Source organism: Aegilops tauschii, chromosome 6 (genome assembly GCF_002575655.3).
Source record: "Aegilops tauschii subsp. strangulata cultivar AL8/78 chromosome 6, Aet v6.0, whole genome shotgun sequence".
Classification (NCBI taxonomy): domain Eukaryota; kingdom Viridiplantae; phylum Streptophyta; class Magnoliopsida; order Poales; family Poaceae; genus Aegilops; species Aegilops tauschii.
Genome location: NC_053040.3, coordinates 336898709 through 336917702, shown reverse-complemented (window position 1 = coordinate 336917702; position 18994 = coordinate 336898709). Strand labels below are relative to the sequence as shown.

The following is an 18994-nucleotide window of genomic DNA, read 5'->3' as shown; positions in this document are numbered from 1 at the left end:
GTATAACTATTAGTTGACATAATTAAAGGCCTTACCATTTAATTACTCTGGTGAAGTGTGCCTGAAGCTTTGAAGTCCATTAACCAACTATTACTGCATGAGGCTCACAATCTAGTTTATACGAGGCTAATGATTGCATAGTTTTGCTTGCTGTAGTAGGTTTGTATGAATCCCTCTGCTATTCATTATGCTCCCTAAGACCGTTCTGGAACATGGCACACAATGTTCCAGCTAGTTAATTGAGCTACAGAATGGCCAACCGGTTGCTTACTTATACGCATGATATATATTTGTAACATGTCTGTGTTTTGGATTTGGCCCCAACATCATGCTCCTCTGGTGAGCTAAGGGAGATTGCTGTATGCGGGTTGCACAGACTACCATTTTTATAATTTTTAAAATATCACCTGCTTATGCTTCATGACGTGTAACAGTATTGTTAGTCCTGTTTTTCCATGTACAAGATAGTCTGTCTTGCTCGCTTCATTGTTGTAACTATATTTTTGCCCTTGTCATGTGTACTTACAGAAACATTTTAGGATGAAGTGACATCAACACAAAGATCTCAGAGCAGTGCGGCATGGCCGTTACCAAATGATTATGGATTGGAATTGGAATGTGCTGATGTTCTCGAGCACCAACTAGAAGTGGCAAGACAACGTGTATACGATTCTCAACATGTAATCAAAATGTTGAGGCCGGAGTTGCAGGTATTAGATGCAGGAGTCAAAAAATGAAACAAGACACTGAGGTAACCACAAAGGAATTGGAGATTTTGCAGACTGAAACTTGTGCTATCTGAATCCGGCCAATCCTATTTTCTGAAGAGATTATAGTTCAAATGGTAAGTTCTGTTGATACGCGTCCATGATGTATGAGATTTATATGCCAAGTGTATGTAATTTGTTGTTTCTGTACGCTTTTTTATCACTGGTGCTGAACTATAATGCCCAGTGGATACAATTTGCTGTAAATTCTTTATTGTATAGTGTAGGATTATTCTTCGTTTCTATGCCTTAGTCTCTTTATTGTATAGTGTAGGTTTTTTAGAGGCGATAGTATAGAGTAGGATAATTCTTTGTATATGCTATGTCGTTGAAACGGGGCCAACACGCCCAAACATCACCTGGACGCCATTCGAACGAACAAACATGTGTTGTCAAAGAGGACCTTAATTGGGCTGCTCAACTAATATTTAGTGGATCCCAATTGATGTGGCCCACCATAACAACGGCTCTTAGGGCCATATAAATGGAAATGGCCCGTGGGCCTCTAGCAGGTCGAAATAAATGTCAGTTTTGTCTCGGCCCTTTTACTTGACGGGCCAGTAAGAGGACGAAAGTGTTTTGGGCCAAAAGAGTCCCAATTTATGAATCAGGCTTTTAACAGGCCGAAAGTCTCGTCGTGCTGAAATTGTGCCCTGCTTAACATGGGCCGCTAATGAACCCAAAATCAGGTGGCACCGACAAAGGCCCAACTGTTGTGCGGGCCGTTAACATGCCGAAATACAAAATGGGCTAGAAGTTGGCCCATGTACAGAACGGGCCGAGGAAAGGCCGAAAGTCACAATGGCCTATAAGTTGGACCAACTACAGAATGGGCCGAGAAAAGGCCGAAAGACGTACCAGCGGCATATTGGTTCATATCTATAATGGGCTGCTAACAGGCCAAAAGAAGGTCGGGCCGTAATTGAGCCCAAAGATGTAGTGGGCCGTTAACGGGCTGGAACTGACGATGGGCTGGAAGTTGTCAAATCTAAAATGGGCCGATTATGTGTAACTCGTATGGGCCGTGGTTGTGAATGGGCCTGACGCAAGTAGGCCGCTAATGGGCCGGCCCGCTTATTTTGACTGGCCCGGCCTTTTAACCTGAATGGGCCACTGTTGGGCCATGCCACGTGTCGACTTATCATAGGCGCGTCCCGTCCATTGGCTGGATGACATCTGTCCCAAGGCTGAGCTGACACGTGGATCCTCCGGCGAATCGGAATTTTACACGTGGAAAATCCCCATTGGTCAGGGCTGTTAACAGGTTATCGGATCCAAACCGGAACCCGATAGCTTAACGGCGACCCGTTACGGTGGATGCCACGTGTCGGTTACCCTTGACGAAAGCACTTATATGAAGCGCAATTTATCGTCATGGAAGTGGACACTTCCGTGATGATAATTTGAGTATTGTCATGGAACACTTCTACGATCGCACATGCATGACTATTTTGATTCTGTCATAAAATCGTCATGGATGTACATGCATGACAGAAAACGTGACCTACTGTGACAAACATGTATCATCACGGAAGTGTATTTTTTGTAGTGCTTGCTGGATCAAGAAGGCGAGGACGTCATCGAGCTGAATGTGTGTTGAACGCGGAGGTACCGTACGTTTGATACTTGATCAGGACGGATCGTGCAGGTGTACGACTACATCAACCACTTAACAATCTTCAAGGGTATGAAGATGCTCTCCCCCTCTCGTAGCTATGCATCTCCATGGATAGATCTTGCGTGTGCGTAGAAATTTTTTGTTTTCCATGAAACGTTCCCCAACAAAAGCATCACTATAACGATCAATGTAGAAATCACCATACCGTACATATGCTTCTCAACTATTCAGATGTCATGTTCCTTGTGCTGGAACCAGCCCAGCAAGGCTCAAATTGTAGACCTGGCACTGATGCTCATATTTTCATGAATTTATGTCATGCTTTCCGGCGATGTTAGTTCCGTTGGAGGAGTTGTCTCAGCGACTATGAAGACGCGTGTGGTGACTGCGTCAATCTCAAGATATCATGTCGACTCGGTATCTCATAAGTGCTCATTTTTTTGTAACTCGGCCCCTGAGGATCTCGATTTCTTTAAAAAGCGTAACAGAGTTGCCCGGTTAATTTACGGAGAACTGGGCTAAAACCGTTACAACATGCCCAGAAAGAAGGGCAACCCAACCGATCTGGCACCCACAAGACCCACACACACCGCCGAGGCGAGGACACCGTCGAGGTTGCCTGCAATGTCATCGTCATCACCTCTCCCCGAGCAAGCGACTCCGACTTCAGCCGGATGACCCGTCAAGGCCCCTCCGAACGAACGACACATGAGAACCATGTTGGCCAAAGCCACACAATTGGCCGGCGACGACGAGGACCAAGCAGCTACGACCTTGATGACAAGCGTCGCGGGAGAAAAGGAGCATGTCTGGCGCCAACAGAGCCAGAATTGCCCATCGCATGGCATCGTTGCCGCCATGTCGCCCCGCAACGCCGCAGCTCTGACTTCGCGCTCAGAAGCAAGCCGACTGTCAAGGAACAAAGACCAGGCACAACCCTACACATCTTGCCACCATCATCGTTGCAGCACAAGTCGCGGTGCCAGAACCTCCACACTGTCGACTGGGCACCTATCGACCGCAACGCCATGAACATCTAGCACATGGAGAGCACGAATCGGATCCCAAGGTCTTCAAGACAACGCCCAAAGGGTGAAGCGACGATGTCGACGCCGTCACCCAACCCGACTGGGCCTTAGGCTTTCACCTGAAGACCTAAGACCGAGGGTGTGCAGGGAATGAACTCCACAGCGACGCCTCTAAGGAGGTGAAACGACGTCCACGGAAGCCGCCCCTGCCGGCCGATAAAAACCGAGCGTGCTTTCGCTCGAGGCACCACCCAACACCACACCCACGCTCACCGCACCTTCGCTAGTCCGCAGACCTCCCATGACGTCGCCGCGCCGACCACACTTGAGAGCCACCACAAATCTCCAGCGCCCGCCACCGCACAGAGACCACCAAGCTTCCAGGAGGTGGGCTGCTACCCCACCCTCACACACCAATAGGACGCCAAGACGAAGCCATCTAGCACGTCGACGCTACAGCCCCGAGCAGGCGGATGCCAAAGCTGCCAACCGTCGGAGCGCCGCCAGGGAAGCCACATGAGGCCGCCACACTACGCAGCTGAGGAGGCAAAACCTCCCCCACCAGAACACCGGCAGCCGCGCCGCCCGCACTACCATGACTGTCGACGAGAGCTCACACGGGACCGCCATCCCGCCGCGCGGAGGCCCGTGGGACCCCACCCCCTATGGGACCAGGGCCAGCCAACACTGGAGAAGCAGCGACGAGACGCCGCCACACCAGATTCGTCACCCAAGCGTCGAGGGGACGCCGCAGCGCCGGGATCCGCTGCCCTGAAGCAGAGCAACGTTGCCGAGACTCGTCGGCCCCGGATGGAGGCGCGCCGCCACGGGCGGGAGCCACGCAAACCGGGAGCCCACCACTGTTTGGAGGCGAGCTCGTCGTCGCCGGGATGAATGTATGGGCGTGTATGTTAACATCTACGTTTGTACTGTGTTGAAAACTAATACAATTCTGATCAGCTGATCAACATCAAAGGTAGTTGCAGCTAGCATCAACATTTCAACCTTTAAATTTTAACAAGATTACCTTTACAATGAAGGCGACGACACCTCTCGCCGTCAGTTTATTTGTAACCGGGCCCGTCTGTATATCTCATTCTATACTCCTATATCTTTTGCTTCCTGTACGTGTCAATATCTTTGGTTGGAGTTGACGACCTATCCAACTTTCTACGAGTCTTGAGACAAAACCTTTTGCGCAAATATCAACTACGCTCTCACTGCGGTTGAATCACTCATTAGATATAGGCTTGCCATTGCCGCTCCTTCACCCCAGCACTCTCACGCTCCCATCCCCGTCACTACCGTGCCAAGGTAATATACTGAGTACATGACCACGAATTATAAGTCCTGAAGCACGCATGGCGATAAAATTGGCATTACAGCTGACCTAAAACAAATGGTCCCAATAGACATCAGTATACATACAGATCAAGCAAGTTTTGCACAATACAGTACCACACTAGTACCTACACGCCCATACATAGTACAAATGATGAAATGACTACATAATTCTTCAGCTATATGCTCGTACCAAACCCCAGACCTTTTTGGTCCTCTTTTCCATTATTTTCTCTAAGTTGGCTGCTCTTCCAAGTGACCAATTGCAGCCACACAGAAATTCCTGCAGCTGGTAAAAATACCTAGCTGTCTCTGCATCGTATACCTAGCTAGCTAGCATGCTCAGAGCTGTCGCATGGGACCAGCGTATTCGCAGATCTGCGCTACCTGTACAAATACATGCCGAGCTCCAGAAACGTACACCAGAAATCAGAGCCCACATGAACGGTCAGTATCCCTACGCCCTCTTGTCTCCTGTGCCTTTTGGTTGTATCGGTCACCGACATGCGGGCCCTAACGGCCATGGAGCCTGTAGAGCTACCGCGCGGTGGGGCCGGAGAAAGATCTGTAAATATCTGGGCACACGCGCTTACGCAGCCTTTGCCACTTTTCTTCTCGCCTTTTCCTCTCCCCTTTTTCACAGTTGTGCATTGCACAGGGTATTCACATACTGTATACTGCTACTGCATGTGTATATGTACCGTATTGGGAGTGGCACTGGCATGCAGCAGTAGTAGTTGGTGGCGTAGAGGCAGCCAGCCTGAGCCTGGCACTGCCATGATGGGGTAACACCGAGCAGGTGGGTGCAGCTGGGGCCCCACGAGGATTGGCGCGGCCGCAACGTCCCCTTCCCATTGGCCGCATGGCCCCCACCACGACCAACCGGGCGGCGCCACCTAGGACGGGGGAAAGGCTTTGAGGCCATGCCATGTAGGCTCTGGAGCCGCTAATGATTTGTGTGGCGGCCCGGCCATGCGTAATTAGCTCCGGATAATTGCCTCGGATCCGTAGCTTACCATGGCTTTCAAGTAGCATCATCGAGCTTAACCACCACCTCCACATCGTTGGAGATCAGCAGAGCACCGAATAACGTAGCGATTGAGGCCTCCTCCTCTTTTTTACCGTGACACCGACACCGCTAATGATCTACGCCCAGCTCCGATAGGCTATAGGTAGCTCGTACTACTTCAGTAAATTATGAGCGGCGGTTGTTGCGTCGCGTGGGCGTCCTTGCGGCGGTGCCTGCCACTGCCCACTGCCACCACCCCCCTTTCCTTCTCACCTGGCCAAAGTTACCGCTGCAGCACTCGATGAGAGGGAGAAAGACGGGAAAAAAGTTACAGCTCGCTCAATGGCCTTCCCATAATTCTGCATGCAAGTGGATAAATGTCGGGCCCCACGTTTCCAGGACGGGAAAGAAATCTTGCATGCCATGGTGGAAAGATGGATCGGTCGTGTCGTGTCCAGGCATGCATGCATTGATGTGCAGTGCATGCGCAGAATCGATCTGATTTGATTGATGGCGCAAGCTAGCGTTTGGATCGGCCATGATGCCAACCGATCACTACTCTAGTGGCGGAGCTGGGCAAGACTGACAGCTTAATTGCGACTGCACATATGAGAACTCGGAGTTGGCCACTTTTGGCCGGCTGCCCGCCGCACGCTTTGCATGCTCTCTCTGCCGCACCCAAATTCTGCACCCGCGCGCGGTAAGTCGACTGTGGATCGGCGCCGGCGCACGCGAGTGGAGCCACAAATGCTACCTACATATGCATATGTCAAAGGCCAAGCTCCAAATCACAGGTCAAAAGGATCAAAGGGCATGATTATATTTAGGCACCCATGCATATGTACCGTTGTGCTTGGATTTGGCCACTACTTGTACACTTGCCCGTCGATAAACGTGCATGCATGCATGCCCGTGCCAGGCCGGCCGGCGCGCGCGCGCGCGCCGCCGTGCACGATGACTGTGTGGTGCGCGCGTGCTTGTCAATGTGTGATGGAGAAGCCGATCCTTCACTTTGCTTCAATTCCCCACCACACCGGAGATCGGAGTGTTAGACTGACTGACTGAATATACAAAGACCGACGCAACCGAGCTGGCTAGCGTCCAACCAAATGCATCCGAGAAGAGATCGACACGAGATCGGCTGGCCGGTCGCCGTCGAAGCGAGGCGTTTGGAGGTTGATGTTATCCGCGCGCTGGACCGGCCGGTCGATGCCTTTGTTGGTTGATTTATCATATGCGTGCGCACTGAGTGCGAAAAGTTCTTCGCAACGGCGCTCATCCGGGGGGCACATCGACATCGTACGGTTCATCCAGCAGGCCTACCTGTCGACGGCTCTAAACATGCGACGCTAGGTCTCCCGGATAGTCGCCATACAAACCTTTGTCTGTGTATAATGCGACTATGCGGGTACAGTACATTCTTATTGACTAAACCGCTTCTATTGATGCATTAATTCTCACAGGCGAGCGAGCTTGCTGCTTATCCAAGCATTAGGGTTGATCGGGTGGCCTGCGCCAGAGAGCTAAACAGTAGCTGCATGCGCACGTGAGACATACAGTATGAGAGGCCGCCGGCTTACGTCAATGTTCTCAAGAGATCGGAACGCGCGCGGCGCGCATGTGCAAAAATCGATCTTTACAACCATCCACATATGTTGTTCGATCCTAGCTTTCACATTTGCGTGCGAACAAAGCGCGTGCATTGTCGCCCTGTGGACCACACAACTAAGCACGCACGCGCGCCAACAAAAACATATACTCATCAAGTAGCTAGGGTTTTACCATATATCAAGCAGAAACAGCGAGACATATCCGTGTAGGAGTATGTGCTTTATTATGGGCAGTTTGGAACTGCGGAAACGATTTGGTTTTTAACAGAACAACAAATATTCATTTCTTGCAGGTTATCTTCCGGGCCACTGCACTGATCCGTATGTGGTTGCTACTCACTCCGGCGGAGGCCAGGGAGCGTTTGGTTACTGGATCTATCCGATGGGAGACGGTAGCACGAGATATTTTCAACCGGTTTGGATGGCGGTCATGTAATAGGATAGATGTTTAGTTTCCTATCTTATCTTTTTGCCTGCCGGTTGCGGCTATCCTGTTATTCTGCTTGGGCTCCGTATGAGCCTCTTTTCTTTCTTGAGACATGAAGACTTTTGTTGAACCTTTTGCTTATTAATAATATGGCCGTATGCATCGTTCTGATGCAGAGGCCGGGGATACCCCTTTTCGAAAAAATATCGAACTGGCCACATAAGTAGCACTTGATTTTGGATGTTAGCATGCTAGCTATCAGGACCATTGTCGACGATTCATGTATACGAATTTACGTTACAAAAATTCTTTCAGACAATACAGGATATGTATGCATGCATGGTGCAAATCTCGCAAGGGTCTAATCACCGTCGGTCAACCATAAATCACGGTGTATACAGTTATGTTAGAATTTATGTGATTAGATCACTGCAGAAAATAGACAGAAGAGACCATATATGTTGAAGAGGTTCATCAAACATCGATTACGTCTTCAAGGCATAACTACGGGCGCTCCGTTATAGAAAAAAAAACTGCGGGAGCTCCTCCCATATCCTAACTCGACATAGTACAGATCGCCACGACTTGTCTGGAGACCCCCCGCAATGCCAGAACATCCCTTTTGTGACCTTGTGTCTAGCTTACCTGCTTTGGCTAGTCTACTTTCGCTACCCGTGACGCCATTATGTCATAGATCTTGGTTCGACTCATACACAGAGTCTAACGGTAGCCCTATATGCATATTCGACACTAATTTCAACAACCGTATGATATACTCCCTCCGTCCCATAATGTAAGATGTTTTTTCATACTAGTGTAGTGTCAAAAAACATCTTACATTATGGGACGGAGGGAGTAGTTAATTGGAAGTGTATAGCTATATATTGTTCAAAAGAAAAGAGCGTATCGTCATGCTTTGTAAAGCCCCCCAATTTTGGCAAACTTAAGCACATGACTACATGAGTACAGAGTACTAGCCTATGTATACGAATATATACTATCGATCATATTGGTAGGGTTGGAATCTTCCGAAATTCGTTTGCCCTTCCGGAAAAGGAATGCACACTTACGGTGGCATGTGGAGTCCAAGGTTGAGCCAGCAGGCCAGCACCAGTAGACACTAGTTCAGTGCTGGGCAAGCTCCAGGTAAAGGTAGCTAATGATCAGGTCTAGCCCACGCCGGACCACCGGCCGCTACGGCCTGACTGTTCCTGCCGGCATCGGCATCCGACGCAATCTTCTTGTTGCATGCTTGTTGATTTTTGTGTACTACCAAGTTTAAGGTCGTACCTAGGAATAGTCTGTACTCCGTATAATGCTACTAAATGAAGCTGGCTAAACTACGGAGGTAGATTGATCAGTACATGCATGCAGCTTTCACATGCACTAGTTACTCCTAACTTTGATTTGACTGTGGACAGGGGATATGATATTTGGCTTTGATGACACTGGATTTTCATTTGGAGGAGGGTCGCCGTCAAATTATACTACTAGCTAGGTCGGTTCCGAAGTGGGTCATCCAGACAGCGACCATCGAGATGGAAACGACTGTGGGACCAACCAAAGTAATTACTTAATTCTTCTGCATGCTCATAGTGCATGGCCCCACTTGGATCTGTAGGTTAATCTGAGTGATCTGAAATAAGCTCCACGCCTCCACCCTGGGACTGCTGCTATGCTACGTGCTCTACCATTTGGTGCATGTGGCATTTCGCGGAGAGAGAGAGAGATTAGTCGTAGCTAGAGAGAGAGAGAGAGAGAGAGAGAGTTGTAGTGTTCCTGACTCCAGCTCCCATTTACAATTCCAGTGGCTGGCAGTGGGCCGGCCCTCTAGAACGCCACCATATATATGGGAGGCAACCCCATAGCCCCCGTTACATTTCACTCCACTCCACCTCCTCCCTCCCCCTCCCCCTCTCCTCCATCCTCTCCGGCCGGCCACATCTGAGACTGACTGAGAGAGACACATACACGCCAGTAGGAGCGAGAGAGCCAGCCTCGGACGGGCGGCGCCGTAGACCGTAGCGGGCGGTCGCTGTTGGTGGCGGGTGGAGGTGGTGGCGGTTACGGTGGAGAAAGGCGCGGGCGCGGGGTGGCCAATTGGGAAAGGGCACCAGGAGATCCAGGGCTCCCCGGATTTCAGCCAGACTTTGCCCGCAATCCATCCGCCCTTTCCGCCGGTCGGCGTCCCATCCGTGCGTGTCCCTCTCCCCCTCCTCCCCGGCGAAAGCGAGACGACAGAGCGTGCGTGCCTATATAGTTTCAACTGCGTGATCAAGCCCAAGCTGCCTATAGCTAGCTAGCTAGCTACAAGTTGGTGTGGTAAGAGGAGCTGTAGACCCTCTTCTATATATATTCTTCTTATCTGGCTAGCTGCCTTCTCTTGCGGTGCGGCTTGTTTATAAATTCGGGCTCTTCTCCGCTCTCTCTTGGGAGAGATCGAGGGTACGTGAGAGAGGTTGCCAACTGATCAAGTTGGTTCTTCAGGCGCAAGGAGAGGTACGCACTACACGAAGGAACTGCAAAGACCGTGCTCTGCTAGGCTGTGGAGTGCGCTGATCAGGCTCCTGTTCTTCCTCTAGCGCAATATGTAAGACCTCTCTCTCTCTCTCTCTCTCTCTCTCTCTCTCTCTCTCTCTGAACCGGCTTGTATGGTTTTCTAATTAATTAACATGCATTCATGCAGTACCCTACTTGCATTATTGATTATCTCCTCTACATGTTTTCATCAGTTGAAGATTTCCAAATTTGTTTTTGTGTATCATTAGTGTTTGTTATTGTGGACCTGTGGTAGTGCGACATACGAAAGTCTTCACTCCATAGACCACATTCGGTTGATCCTAATGAGTCCCTCCACATGGATTCAGCTAGAGCCTAGAATGCACTCATTTCGAACCTGCAGTTAACTGTATATCCACCTGTACAATTTTTCTTTTCTTTTTTGCTTCTCTATAGATGAATTCGGTTTGGGGTCACCCTTTTCGTACATGTCGTTCTTGTTCTATGAAGGTGGTTTCATTGTCCGCTGAAAATATTTGTTATTTTATGTAGCACCTGCGTTAGCTTCATAAAAGGAAGTCCTCACCTGGGAAGGAGGCTTAAGTGCATGCATAAATTTGGATAAATTTCTAGTGCCAAAATGGATACTGTATATCTTGTTTAGCCTTTTATCTGTGTTCCCATCTTAATTCCATGTCATACTACCCAAATATTGTTTGAAGCGTCGTATTTTGTTCATACGCTAGCTCGATCATGTAATATATCTTTGGGCTGAAAGGTCCATATACATGTGTTCACAAATCTTAGCTTCCTTGACACAAAAGTAACCTGGCAAGACATTGAATTAATCAGGTTATCGTATATGTGATGAAAGTATGACACTTTTTATCTACTGTCATGATTGCTTGCTTTTTCCTGAAATATCATCAATCCCATTGAAATGGAACAAAAGCTTCTCATCCAGTTGTAAGTGAAATATACAGCTAGTGTGCCCATCTACCAAACTTGGGTACGAAGCAACATTTTCACAAGAAAATATACATAAGCTAACTAAAAAGAACATTTGTTTTCTGAGGAACTACAACTGAAACACCTCATTTTTTAAATTTTATTTTGATATATATACCATGTGCCCTAATTGAGCTTCCTGCTTGAAAACTTGTGAGAAAGCAGTGTATGTAATGGGAAAAGCTTGTATGTGCTATTCAATCTTATTACTGTTTTATTTTCTTTGTGATGTAGTCACGCTGATAGTGGAATAAAATGGACACTTTCTCCCATGTTCCGCCGGGTTTCCGGTTTCATCCTACCGACGAGGAGCTCGTCGATTATTACTTGAGGAAGAAGGTGGCATCCAAGAAGATTGACCTAGACGTCATAAAGGACGTCGATTTGTACAAAATCGAGCCATGGGATCTCCAAGGTAACAAACTAATTAATCGGCACATTCTTGTCAGCTCATGCAAACATGGATCACAAACACTGAACTCATTGATCGATCGGTCGTGCCCTGATTAATGGTAATTTTGGCTAAGCAGACAAGTGCAAGATTGGCATGGAGGAGCAGAATGACTGGTACTTCTTCAGCCACAAGGACAAGAAGTACCCGACGGGCACCCGCACCAACAGGGCGACGAGCGCCGGGTTCTGGAAGGCGACCGGGAGGGACAAGCCCATCTACACCAACCACTGCCTAGTCGGAATGAGGAAGACACTCGTCTTCTACAAGGGCCGTGCCCCCAACGGTCAGAAGTCGGACTGGATCATGCACGAGTACCGCCTCGAGACGAACGAGAATGGAGCCACGCCCGTATGTATTATTCGTTGTTCCATCCTTACCTTTATGCATTTCACTTGCTAACCATGGCTGGTTTGATCGTTCAGGAGGAAGGATGGGTGGTCTGCCGGGTGTTCAAGAAGCGAGTCGCGACGGTGCGGAGGATGGCAGATATGAGCTCACCTTGCTGGTTCGACGACCATGGTGCTGGCGGTGGGTTCATGCCGGACCTCGACTCGCCAAGGCAGCTCGGGTACCAGCACCACCACCCCCAGAACTTGGCGCCGTACCACAGCCAGCAGCAGCAGCAGTACCACTGCAAGCCGGAGCTGGAGTACCATCGCCTCCTGCCGCAGGAGGCCTTCATGCAACAGCTTCCTCACCTGGAGAGCCCCAAGCCTACTACGGCCTACATTGGCCACGGCAGCAGCGGCGGCATCCTATCGTCGACCAGCAACCACCCCCTCGCGCATGACGGGCCCTCCAGGTTCGCAGCGCAGCAACCGCCGATGGACCATGCGCTTTACACTGGTGAATCGTCGGCCACGGACTGGAGGTACCTCGACAAGTTCGTCGCGTCTCAGCTGTTCAGCCATGACGGTACCAATCCCAAGGAGCAGGCCACTCACTCCAATGCAGCAGTCCAGGTGTTTCAGGCAGAGAACAAGCATGAAGAGGCCCTGGACTACGCTTCGACATCTGCCGGCGGAGGCTCGGCTCATCTGTGGAAATAGCATGCACAAGCAAGCACAACTCCATTGGACACCCTACACAATTTATACAATCCAGACCTGATCTAGTGTACAAATATAGCTGGCCATGTATGCCATGATTAATCATGGTATATATATGCACACACACACATATATATACATAATAAATATGTAACCGAAGTGGTTATGTAGTATCTATAGTAGTATTTGGTATCAGGTCTCTGGACCTGATGCTAATAAGGTAGCCGAAAGTTGAGGCTAAGGGGCTTCAGTGACTGACTTGACCATTTTGTGAAAATAGTCAAGCTGTTGATGGACGTCTATTTTGTGCAGTCCATCACACAAACGGCAGCTAAGGACACTGCCGATGCACCAACAATGTTTTACCAACTCTATATATGTACCATGTATCTCTCAATTCATTGAAATGGAATGGAAAGTATATTTATTGACAAAAATGCTTTTACTCCTCTGGTCAGATAGCTAGGATACACTAGAGAATGAAGCGATGGGCACTTTTTTTTTACAGCGACAGGTGCGTATAATATGTTATGATACATGTACATAGTTTACAGAAGGCATCAAAATATTTATTCAGTGTCAATACTTTACTTACATTCCTCAGTTTACCTTTTTCCCGAAGATTCCCTAGTTTAACTGATTCCCTTGCATTGTCACAACACTCGGAGAAAAGAAGATGAAAAGGCTGGATTCTATGAATTTCTGATCCATTCTGCTTTGTCTTTCACCCAATCTTCAAATTTTCCATACATATACAGCATTAAGTGCTCAACTTTTACCGTATACTGGATCAATCCCCGTTACTTCGCATCACACAAACCACTAGCTTCATCACAGAAACCATCACGGTCCAGAAGTTTAGGTGGCGGGGCACTTAAAAGAGGGGAGGAAGGGCTCCCATATGCGTTGCGGCGACTGTTGCCACATCCAAGGCTTTTCCGGGTGCTGACTCCAGTTATAGGATTTGTCCCACTTGCATATTTGCACAAAGCCTACAGTTAAGAATTATAAGAATCGGCATCTTCTATATGTGTGCCTATAGCTCTAGAAAGAGAACTCACGAAAACAATGAAGATCGACCCTGATGATCACCAGAGTAGGGTGATCCTTTGGTATATCATGGTTTCATGGAGATTCTAAATACGGAACAATATATTCGAATAGTGCAAGACAGAATTGACTTTATTACTCGGTGGACATATGAACAATTTCCTTTTTCTTCCTTCTACAAAGTGCAGCTTTTGTTCAGAGTTTATGGGCCAGCTCTTACAAACTAGACACATTAATCCAATGTAAGAATTCACAAAGCATAAATGATTGTAACACTTGAAAACAGGAACAAAAGGAAAGATGCCTCTGAAAGAATTGAAGTGCTAAACTGTTTATCATGGAATCATGAAACTTACAAATGCTGTTTAAGGTCATAAACCTACATGGCAGAATTATGCGATAATACTGGGATAAAAGCAAATATGTACCAGTTTCTGTGGTAGGTCAATAACAGCATCGCTGAAGTCAGCACCTTCAATGGTTGCTCCACCGAGATCACTACGTGTAAGGACAGTCCGTGAAAGCACAGCATTTGTGAGATTAGCTTCATTGAGAACCTGTCCATAATAATTCAATGTTCAAAACTTGCTTAAAGGTAAATCTGCCATGGAATTATTTATTTGGACAACTATCCCTATTGCAATTAAAACAGGAGAAAAGGCTCCAGTAGCCGTCATCAGTGAATGGATCACTGAACTTGACTTCACATTTGCAAATCTGACAAAGCATATGCATGCATATAGCACTAGAAGCATATAAGAATGTCTGACTGCTCTGGCCAAAATGTATGCTTCACTACATTTTTTTTCACATCCCAATGACAAATTCTAAACATGCACAAATGAATACAAAGGCACGCTTACTCCTTATTTTGTAAAAGCCTCTGGATCAATATGAAACCACTGGGTAATGTTCAACCGGAGATAAAGTGTCCACTAGTGTGTGAAATTATTCTTTGTTCTTGAAAATATTGGCAGGATAAATGCATGATAGTTAACATTGGAAATGGCATTTTTATGTACAAAGGAAGCGACAAAATTAAAATATGCTGATGCAGGCAGCAGCACAAGAGCACTGTAGCCCACCCGACAAGAGGCTAACGCCTTAACAGTAAATTTGGACTGTCGAATGCTCTGTGCTAGTGGTTGGCATCCTGCTTTATGAGAAGGGCAAAGGAGTTTTAAGTCACTTTCTTGGTGATCAAGGTTTGACGGTTTCTCCCCTTCAGCATATTCAATCAAGAGTAAGATAATGCAATTGGAATATATTTTATTGCTTGTCTGCATTTTCCTAGAGGATCCTTCCAAGCATTCAGTAATGGTGGATGAGAACTCGATGTTTAAATTGTTATTTCAGAGAATGCCCATCTTAGAACTTTATTCCATACTTGTGTTAATGTTAAACCTTAGAAGTTTACGGCTGGACTTGTCTGACTATTCATTACTAGATTCTCAAGACACTCATATACACTTGAATATCATAACCAAGAAATGCAGACAGAGATTAAAAAAAACACATGAGAACAGAAGAGATGGAGAAGCAGCATGTTCCAGAACACCCCATACATATATAGAAGCAGAAAAGACATATGATCACATTGAATTTCTTAGTTAGCAATCACATCATCAACCAATTGTAGTTTTCGATACAAAAGTTCCCATTTCATGAGTCTTCTATATTTCTTTATTTTGAACAGGAAATGGTGGGGAAACCCAACTTGAAGATAACATTTATTTCAGTCTTCTGTTCTATTTGATCGTTCAGATAATTAGATATTTCGGTGCTGTTAAAATTTCATGCATGAATGACACAAACAGAAGACAATAGTATAGAGCTGGCACCAACAAATTGGGTTCTTACTCCGACATCTTGTCTTGCCGTAAATTATTAAGCAGTGTTATCATCATAATAATTCATTGCTAAAGAAAAATAAAATACATTTCATCGAAATATTAAGGTTGGCATAGCAATTTATTTCTGTAGGACACATCAACACATACAGTCTACAGGACCATGACAGTATGCACTACATGTATGGTTACATGCATTTGCACAAATTAGCTGCTAATTAAAACAACCATGATCAAGCTAAAGAAACCATTCTGGTTTTACCATGCGATCCATTAAAGTGTCACTCAAATCTGCACCTGCATGAAACCAAAACAGCAGTATCGTGAAAATCATTTCATGAATATCCACATGAGAAGATTTAAGTACCGCGTGACAATATTGATTGTAGTCAAAACCACTAGGGTAAAAGTCACAGAGAATCCTACTATAACTTTCCTGTGCCGGTAGCTAAAGCATTATTAGTACCATAGTGATTCAACTTGGAACCAAAAAAAGGCAATGAACTTCATAGTTAGCTTCCTTCGCTGAGTTTATAATTAGAAGAAATAGTGGAGTTGCTTGTAAGTGTAGTAGCTAGATTGATCTAAAATATCTCTACTGTAGACCTGTAGTGGTCTCCCTGATAAGGCACATCAAAGGACCACTGATTACTAGAGGAAGGTGATTAATTATGTGGACTGAGGACATTGCACACATCAAGTATAATAACATTTGGGAGGAAGGCTAACATCTCCAAGAGATGAAAAGGTGTTACTACACTTACCAGTGAAATTCGCTCTGAAAGCAACAGCCTTTTCCATATAGGCACCATTGAATGTGGAACCACTAAAATCTGATTCCCTCATATCAGCAGATGTGAAGTTCGCCCGCCTACATTAATAACTGAGGTCTTAGTTAAAGGCGAAACAATGAATAGGAAAATCTACTCTTATTTCAGTTATCCATGCTGAAAAAAAAATGTTGGAGATAAGCGTCACAATAACTGCTACATTGTTCCCCTAAATACAGCTTATTGTTGCAGATTATATTATTTTTCTCGAACATGCATCTAAATGCACACCAATTGTATTTTGATGCAGACTTATGGTAATTTTGGTTGAACATTTGGACTGCCTTTCCTCCATTATAAGCAAACTTTATACAGAGAGATCTTGACATATACTAGAAGGACAAACCAACTGGCAAGACAGACAAGCCAATCGCCAGTATTTCAGAATGCATCGTCCACCTAGGATGTAAGGTCTAAAGAATGTGACTTTCCACCGACAATACAAGCATGACCATACAAGATTGAGCTAGATAACTTCAAATACCTTTTTTTGTATAGAATGCAGTATCTTAAAAACAAGGGTATAATATTTGAGGTGCACAAGTATCTACTTTGAAGTTTACTGGGGTGCATAAATATGTATACTTCTGTTTCGAAAAGAAAAATAGTACACTTCCACAAAAACAACATTGATTTAAGGCCCAAGAAGTCACAAAGCAAGCAATTCTTCTGCTACATGGATAATTTTTTTAGAACTTCTATTTGCTTCATTTAGTCCCTAAAAGTTACGTACATGTCAGCAGCAGAATTTGACATCGAGGCATCTACCAATTCTAACTTATACAGATAAATAAAAAATGGAACTTCTAAAATATAAATTAGAAACCAACCTGAAGTTTTCGTTAACATGCACAGTGTTTCTGCAAAACCACAGAAGAGGACAGCATCAGCAACCCAGTACAGCAAAACGAGCAGGAACAAGAGACGGAAAGATGCAGGTGGCGCGTGGTACTTGAGGTCCGCATTGCCGAACTGCGCGGCTGAGCCGATGCCAAACTCGCCCCTCTGATCCGCCTCATACTTGTTCAGATCCGCGTGGGCAGGCATCGCTACGACTACGGCAGCCGCGAGGGCTGCAGAGACCGCTACGCGCCACCTCGGCGGCGACGGCGACGTGTTCGACGCATTGCCGCCGCGGGGGCTGTCGGTGGTCGCCTGGCAGAAGATGCGCTGTAGGCGGCCTGAACGACACAGCGTGAGGGGAGCGGAAGTCTTAGGACGAGCGGCGGTGGCGGCAAGAGGGGAGGTGGAAGCGAGAGCCATGGCGGATTAGGGAGGAGGGTGAGGTGGGGAGTGGACGGGTGGTGGCTCGCGCGCGAACACGTAACGGGCGGCACAGCCATCGGACGGGGAGCGCGGGGGGGGGGGGGGGGGGGGGGTAAATCCAGTGGTCGCAGATTTTTGGGCCCTCGTATTGTTTTTGGGCCACAGTCACTCCCCCTTATTTTGCCATTTTTCTATAGATGAAAGCCCGCCTTTCTATTAAAATATAAAAGGGCATTGTCATTGGCCCATAACTTCTACATTATGCGCATGAGCTATATCTCACTTAATCAGTCAATTTTGTTTCGGTCAATTGATCTTGTCCCTTCATGTACACCTGCAGCACCAAGATATCCAGGAGCAGCGTATCGCCAAATGGGCTAGAGCACCCTATACTTTTCGTAGCAAGATGGTAACTCCCCTCGCCTGAAGCATCCACACGTATGGACTGCTCCAGTGGTGTGTTTCTCGGTCATGCATTCGGTCGGTCGGTCCAATCGCCGTTGTGATTGTTTCGGGTTTTTCTTTTTTTTTTGTTCCATTTTTAAATTTCTTCAGTGGTTTTCTTCAGTTTGTTTATTTGTTATACTTTGTTCTTTCTCGGTTTTATCTGGTTTTTTCTTTCCTTTTTAGTTGTTCCTTTTTTGCACTGGTTTTTTTTCTTTCCTTTTTGCTTCTTTCTCATTTTTCTTTGCGTTTTTTCTACTCAAGTCTACACTTTTCATATACATCAGGTACATTCTTTAATTCACATTTAACAATTTTCAAATACACCATTAACATTTCGTCAAATAAATGTTTTGATGCATATTTTCTTTTTCATAAACATTATAATACTTTGGTACATATCTAAAACATTTATATACATATTTATCCCTTTTCAGAAACATGCTTAAGATTTTTTTTCTTCAAACATGTATTTTGTTATCGATTATTTTTCATGCACATTGTAAATGTCTCGTATACATCAGGAAAAAAATTATGGACAATTAACATTTCTAAAATACATGATTAATAAAAAATTTAATATGTTTTTGTTGTCTACTTTTTTCCATACACCTTCTATGTTTTTTGTATACATAAGAAACATTGTTTATAAATGGGTAGAATATATTAAATACTTTATTGACATTTTCTCATATTTATGTTTTGATGTCTATTTTTTCATATACGTTGTACATTTTTCATATA

The 18994-nt window shown here is 46.1% G+C and overlaps 2 protein-coding genes across 3 annotated transcripts; one reads left to right on the top strand and one right to left on the bottom strand.

Annotated features, from left to right (window-relative positions):
• The first annotated feature begins 9857 nt into the window (after positions 1 to 9857).
• On the top strand, positions 9858 to 13247 carry LOC109740571 (NAC domain-containing protein 7). 2 transcript variants are annotated; one of them, XM_020299626.4, is made up of 5 exons: positions 9858 to 10122; positions 10288 to 10390; positions 11542 to 11722; positions 11838 to 12109; positions 12184 to 13247. In XM_020299626.4, exons 3-5 carry the CDS (start codon positions 11563 to 11565, stop codon positions 12808 to 12810), a joined length of 1059 nt encoding a protein of 352 aa, XP_020155215.1. In that variant the 5' UTR covers positions 9858 to 10122; positions 10288 to 10390; positions 11542 to 11562; the 3' UTR covers positions 12811 to 13247. The 2 variants fall into 2 exon arrangements, with proteins under 2 accessions (XP_020155215.1, XP_020155213.1); XM_020299624.3 differs by lacking the exon at positions 9858 to 10122 and having other exon boundaries at positions 10129 to 10390.
• Positions 13248 to 13290: 43 nt separating this feature from the next.
• LOC109740572 (thylakoid lumenal protein TL20.3, chloroplastic) lies at positions 13291 to 17902 on the bottom strand. Its single transcript, XM_020299627.4, has 6 exons — positions 17493 to 17902; positions 17371 to 17400; positions 16475 to 16581; positions 15973 to 16007; positions 14289 to 14417; positions 13291 to 13802 (listed from the first exon to the last, which is right to left on the bottom strand). The coding sequence occupies exons 1-6, from the start codon at positions 17801 to 17803 to the stop codon at positions 13611 to 13613; spliced, it is 804 nt and encodes a 267-aa protein (XP_020155216.1). The 5' UTR covers positions 17804 to 17902; the 3' UTR covers positions 13291 to 13610.
• Positions 17903 to 18994: the final 1092 nt, after the last annotated feature.